Source organism: Apodemus sylvaticus, chromosome 3, assembly GCF_947179515.1.
Source record: "Apodemus sylvaticus chromosome 3, mApoSyl1.1, whole genome shotgun sequence".
Classification (NCBI taxonomy): Eukaryota; Metazoa; Chordata; class Mammalia; order Rodentia; family Muridae; genus Apodemus; species Apodemus sylvaticus.
Genome location: NC_067474.1, coordinates 152,095,482 through 152,101,481, shown reverse-complemented (window position 1 = coordinate 152,101,481; position 6,000 = coordinate 152,095,482). Strand labels below are relative to the sequence as shown.

General features: G+C 51.5%; 1 protein-coding gene across 1 annotated transcript in view; it reads left to right on the top strand.

Moving 5' to 3' along the window:
* The first annotated feature begins 3,199 nt into the window (after positions 1-3,199).
* Positions 3,200-6,000, top strand: part of Vwa5b1 (von Willebrand factor A domain containing 5B1) — a 43,446-nt gene continuing 40,645 nt past the window's right edge. Inside the window, exons 1-2 of the mRNA XM_052175714.1 lie at positions 3,200-3,338; positions 5,172-5,315. Of these exons, the coding sequence (XP_052031674.1) occupies positions 3,200-3,338; positions 5,172-5,315 (283 nt within the window). The remainder of the gene's footprint in view (positions 3,339-5,171; positions 5,316-6,000) is intronic.

The window sequence follows — 6,000 nt, the reverse complement described above, 5'->3', positions numbered from 1 at the left end:
CTGCCCAGGGGAGGCCCAGGCTGGGGAAGGAGCGGGAAGAAAGGACATCAAAGCCCAACGACCCTCCTGGCTCCTTCCAAAAGAACCTCAGACACTGCATCTGCCATGGCACCTTCTAATGTCACCAAGCTCACATCTGGGATGAAACATGTCTCTCCCGGCCTCAGCGTCCTATCAGCGAACGACCAACACCTTACTTACAAGTGCTGCGAAGAATAATCCAGACAATATGTGGTAGGCGCATCGTCAGCGCCTAATAAATTCTCACTGTCACTTGCTGTGCCTTCTTGACTTCCGGTTTCCTCTGTTACAAGATTATAAACTCCCGAGATGGATCTGTGTCTTATCCCTATATCCTCAGAGGCTAGCAGGAGACCCGGAACACTGCAGGTGTTTCTCAAGGCTGGAAAATGGATGTGAGTACGGCCTGCAGGTTTAAAGTCTCCCTCTCCTGGGAGGTTCTTATTTAAACGCATCTATTAGTTTCGAGTTTTCGTACATGTGTAGGCTGATGAGCACCCCGTTATCTCTCTTCCTCTCGCTGCTCTCCTTTGTCTTCCGTTGACAATTTTGCTTGCTTCTTTCTCGGTACATGAGTATACGCACACAGGATTGGACACAGCCACATAAAACCTGGGAACCCCAGGTGGGAGAAGACATGGCGTCTGTCTTTCTGTAACTGGCTTGATTTATTTAATGTCATTAGCTCCAGCTGCCTCCATTTTCCTTTGGGTGACTTGATCCTTTTTGGTGAATTTTAAATGTTCCATTGTGCTACACACATACACACACACACACATTCTAGATGACAGAAGGGATGGACATCGCATTGTTTTTGACTTGCATTTTTCTAATGGAGTTCAATGTTTTAAAACCTTTTGAGGGCTGTTTATGTCCTTACGCCACCTGTCAACTGGGTCATTTTATGTCTGGTTGTTTAGGTTTGAATTGTGCATAGTCTAACTCTATCTATCAGATGGATAGATTTCTCCCCCCCCCTTTTTTGGCCATTCCTTTACACAATAGTTTCCTGGGCTGTACAAAAGCCAAGGCTTTTAACCTCCTGGCATCCCAGTTTCCGGTTGTTGGCCTCACTGTGGGCCAGCACTGACTGGGTCTTTTTAGCGTCAGTCTGGCTGCTGTTACCAGGATCTCTCATCCACACCCACTCTCTGGGCGGGAGGCAGTGCGCTGGACAAGATGCCCTTGCTGCGTTCTACCCCAGAATGAACCTGAGTCCACGTTCCCTGCTCATCTGGTGCTGTCTGCGTCTCCCCACCGCCCGACCTTCTGAACAGTATTGAAACTGGGAGAGAATAAGAAAGGGGAGTCACAGAGAGCAGGGCAGGGGGTGCGAGATGGGGGTGGGGTGGGGTGGGGAAAGGATGTGTCGCCTCACTCAGGAAATGAAGTCCCGTCATCTTTGTTTGCCTTCTGCAAGAGGCCAGCCTCTGCTCTGGCCACCAAGACAGAAGACAAAACACTGGAACCTGCAGCGCACTCGGAGCTCTGGTTATCAGTCAGCCTGTCGGGAGATAAGCCCAGTTGAGAGCTGTCTGGGCTCCAGCCATGAGAGAGAACATAATTAAAAAGATGATGCTGGACTCGGGGAGAGAGGGGGTACGGGGTGGAGGGCTGGAGCACCTGACAATCTCACTGGAGACACAGACAGGACCAAGGCTAGAAGCACAACCTTCCCTAAGAAAGAGCAGAGTAATGTCTTTCATCAGACAGCTTTGCAAGGAGATGGCAAAAGGTCACCAGCCGTGGAAAGCTTTGCAGAGCTCAGACATAGAGAGGAAAACCCAGAGAGACCCCAGACTCCAACATGTATCTCACTCTTTGCCTGCCACGTGGCTACGTGGGAGGTCCGCAGAGACGTGCCACATCTCCATTCACAATCCGGAAGACTCAGCAGTCAGAAAGCCGGCCTGTGGAAAGGATGAAACAATTTGTTACTCTTCACTCAGTTGGCCAAGCAAGAATAAATTAGGTCCTTCCCATAGCCAAGTACAGCGTGTAGTTTTAAAAACAACCTCACAAAACCTAACACGTTTTACTTAACGGATAGAAATGTAACCTAGGAGGAAAACATGGGATGTGAGAGAGGAGACGGGATCAGGCATGCTGGGCACAGATAGTCTGCTCTCTACAATTCAGAAGAAAGAGAAGAAAGTTCCTGGATAAAAGACGGGAGTGGAGGGCTGGAGAGATGGCTCAGCAGTTAAGAGCACTGACTGCTCTTCCAGAGGTCCTGAGTTCAATTCCCAGCAGCCACATGGTGGCTCACAACCATCTGTAATGGGATCTGATGGCCTCTTCTGGTGTGTCTGAAGATACAGTACACTCACATTGAGATGGGAGTGGGGCCAGACTTGCAGGCAGTGTGGCAAATGCAGGACGCTGTGGAGACCCACCAAGCATGTTTGAGCTGCATGGCTGAGGGGTGGCACTTAGGCAGGGGCCCTGGGCTGGAAGCAGCCTGCTGACCACTGGCTTCAGCCAGGAAGGGTATATTTGACTCCAGGAAGAGCTAAGGTCCGGGAGGACATGGTACTTTGGGACCTAGGAGCTGGTAATAGAGAAGGAAAGCAGTGGATAGATTCAAGGGCTCTCCCCAGAAAAGTCCCAACCCTAGCCATGGCATGGGTAGGGGAATGGCAAGAAAGATACCCCCAGAAGCACGGCAGCTTCCTGATTTCAGGTGTCTTTGGCGGCTTAGACCCCTCATGACCCAAGTGATGACTGTAGTGACCTGGTCCTCTGCAGCCAGAGAAAGGGGACTTGAGGGCCTGTCCCAATACCTTTGTTTTGCAGAGAGAAATATGACGCTAGGAGATCAAAGGATTTACAGGGATGGGGTGAGAACTGAGTCCCTCATGCCCACCCAAGCAAAGACCATCGGGTGAGGGACGACAGGAAATTCTCCACTGTTTGACCAGACACTCTTCCACACTGGCCCTGACTGTGTGTGAGTGCCAGAAGGCTTCATAGCTTTCCTGCACGTGACAAGAAATGTCTAGTGACCATGGTCCCCTTCTCTCAAGATACTAACTCTGAAGTCCCATGGTGATGAAGAGCATGAATTTCCATTTTTTTAAGGCGTTCAAATGAGAAAATCAAGCTGCGAAGGTCACGGGCCTCTCCTCAGCACCTGACTGTCCTGTCTCTTGCAGACTCTGAGCGGAGCAGCCCCAGCATGCCTGGCCTGCTGAACTGCCTCACAGGGGCAGCCCTGCCTCTCACCGCATCCGACATCACCTCCTACGTCAGTGGCTATGCCCTGGGCCTGACGGCCTCCCTCACCTACGGCAACCTGGAGGCTCAGCCCTTCCAAGGTAAGAACCCCGTGTGGATTTCCTGGGTAAATTGCCCTCCACACTGAGCCTCGTGCTGTGCTTATGGGCTGGCGGACATGGGGCAAGTGTGTGACCTCTCTGTGTCTGCTCCCTCAGCCATAAAGTAGTGGGACTTCCGGGTCTGCCCCCAGAGGTTTAAGAGTGAAGGAGAACTGAGATTCGAGCGGAGATGTGGGCTCTGCGGGGGAGGGGTAGAGGAGCTGCATGGGTGGGAGATGTAAATATAACTCATCACTGGGGGGTTGCCCCCCACCCCCACCCCCAAACACCTCTCCTTCCCTAACAGGTCAGCCAGGGGTTAACTCTCTCAAACCCTTTCTTTTCTTGCTCGCTTATTTGTTTGGTTGGCTGGAGATTTTTTTTTTTGTTTGTTGGTTTTGTTTTGTAGACAGTATGTTACTATATAGCTCTATAGCTCCGGTACTAGATGGCCACAAACCCTCAGCAATCCTCCTGCCTACGTGCTGGGATTACAGACCTATGCCACTACATCCCACCAGGATCCCTTCTTAATGGAAGCAATGGAGTCTCCTCATGGCTACCCCATTCTCCCTGTCTCTGTCCCCAAACTCAGCCACCACTTCAACGCTGCCCTGGTGGCCAACACTACCTGATAGGAACCCACATGGGGACTTTATGCTCCTCAGGGATTCGGGTAAACAATTGGCCTCCCTCTTCTGTTTGAGGGAGCCTAGAATTGGAGACTGAAAACAGGGCCTACCGAGTGACCCCGGAGACAAAGTTACTGAGGAGCTTTGAGGCAGCTCCTTGGCTTTCCTCCTGCAGGAGGGACAAGTGTTCCCATTCTACAGATAAGGAAACTGAGTCTTTGGAGGACCAGAAGTCAGGGTTTGTGGAGGTCTCCCCATGGTCCCAGCACCATGCAGTTTCCATATTAGAGGGGGATGACTGGAGACATTCAGCATCACTTGGAAGCTGAAGAGAAATGCAGAATCCCAGGCTTTGTCCCAAATGAGCTCAAATCCAAATGCCATCAAGACCTCCCAAGCTGCTAGTACATTCTTCACGCTGCTCTAAAAAAAGACACCCAGGCCTGTTGATGTAAGCTGGTAATCCCTGCTACTCCAGAGCCTCAGACAGAAGGACTGAAAAATTCAAGGTCTAGCTGGGCTACGTAGCAAGTTCAAGGCTAGCCTGGGCAACTTAGCGAGGGCCTGTCTCAAAATAAAAACTAATCAGAGGGGGCAGAATGTAAGTCGGTGGTAGAGCACTTGCTTAGCTTGTGAAAGGCCCTGGGTTCAACCCTTGGCACCACAGAGGACAGATCGGGGATAAAATATGTGACGCCCATATGTGGGGCGTAGATTAGTAAACCACACCATGAGACTTGCTGTGTTTGCCTTGTCTTGTAGATGGAGTCACTAAAGGCTTAGAGATGAGTGCCAAAGTAGCCAAGTTAGGGAACAAGAAAGGCCTGGATTTGAACCCTTGTCTAGCTTCTCCACAGCCCCACCCTTTGTTGGTCCCAGTGGCAAACCTGTGGCCGTGAACCAAATTCACCACCCAGATGTGTACTATTAGGCCTAGACACAGCCTGTGTGACAGCTCTGGTTTTTATTTTCCTTGAAAACCAGACTTTCTGGCCCCAGCCACTCACACACCCAAGGGTAAGAGCTGGTGGGAACTGGACACAACTGCCCTCCTCTGCCTACTGCTACCCTCACCTGCCTACCCCCAGCCCAGATCTGCTCTGCCACGCCCCCTCAGGGCAGTAAGTACAACCCACCTGGCAGGCCCAAGGCCTGAAGAATGGTACTGAGCGCCCCGTGATGCCGGGCCCTTCTCTACCAGGTCTCTTCGTGTATCCCATTGATGAGTATACCACCGTGGTTGGTTTTGAAGCAGTCATTGCTGACCGTGTTGTGACCATACAGCTCAGAGACAAAGCCAAACTGGACAGAAGCTACTTGGATATCCAATCGGCCACTGTCACAGGTAAGAAGACCTCAGGACCAGACCATGGCGGAGGCTGCCCTGGTTTGGGCCACCTGAGCCAGAGAGCCTCGGGCACATGGTGAGGCATCATGGGGCGTGTTAGAGAGTTCTGAGCAACAGCCAGGGATGCTGAGGTAGAACTGTATGCCCTTGAGCCGATCTGCGAACTTCTGCGCACCTCAGCTTCACGGTCTCTAAAGCGGGACCTGATGAGGATTAAGAAGGGGCAGGTTACAGAACGCTCTGTCTCAGTGGCTGTGTGGAATGAGTCACACCAGGGGCTGGCTCCGATCCTGTTTTTTTCCAGCTTAGATAAGAGGCAAATCTTGTCTGAGGACTGGGGAGATGGCTCAACTGTAAGAGAGCTTGCTGCATAGCATGAAGACCAGTGCCCAAATAAAAAGTTGGGTGTGGTCGTCTGCACTTATGACCCCCAGCATTGGATGGGACAGAGACAGGGTATCCCTGGGGTTTACTGATCAACCATTTTAGCCAAAAATTCTCAGGCTCCAAGGTCTGTGAGAGACCCTGTCTCAAGAGAATAGTAGCGAGCCTGGTGTGATGGCGCACACCTTTGATCCCAGCAGGTGGGAGGCAGAGGCAGGTGGATCTCTGAGTTTGAGGACAGCTTGGTCTTCAGAGTGAGTTCCAGGACAGCCAGAAAGCCAAGAGAGAGAAGGGGGAG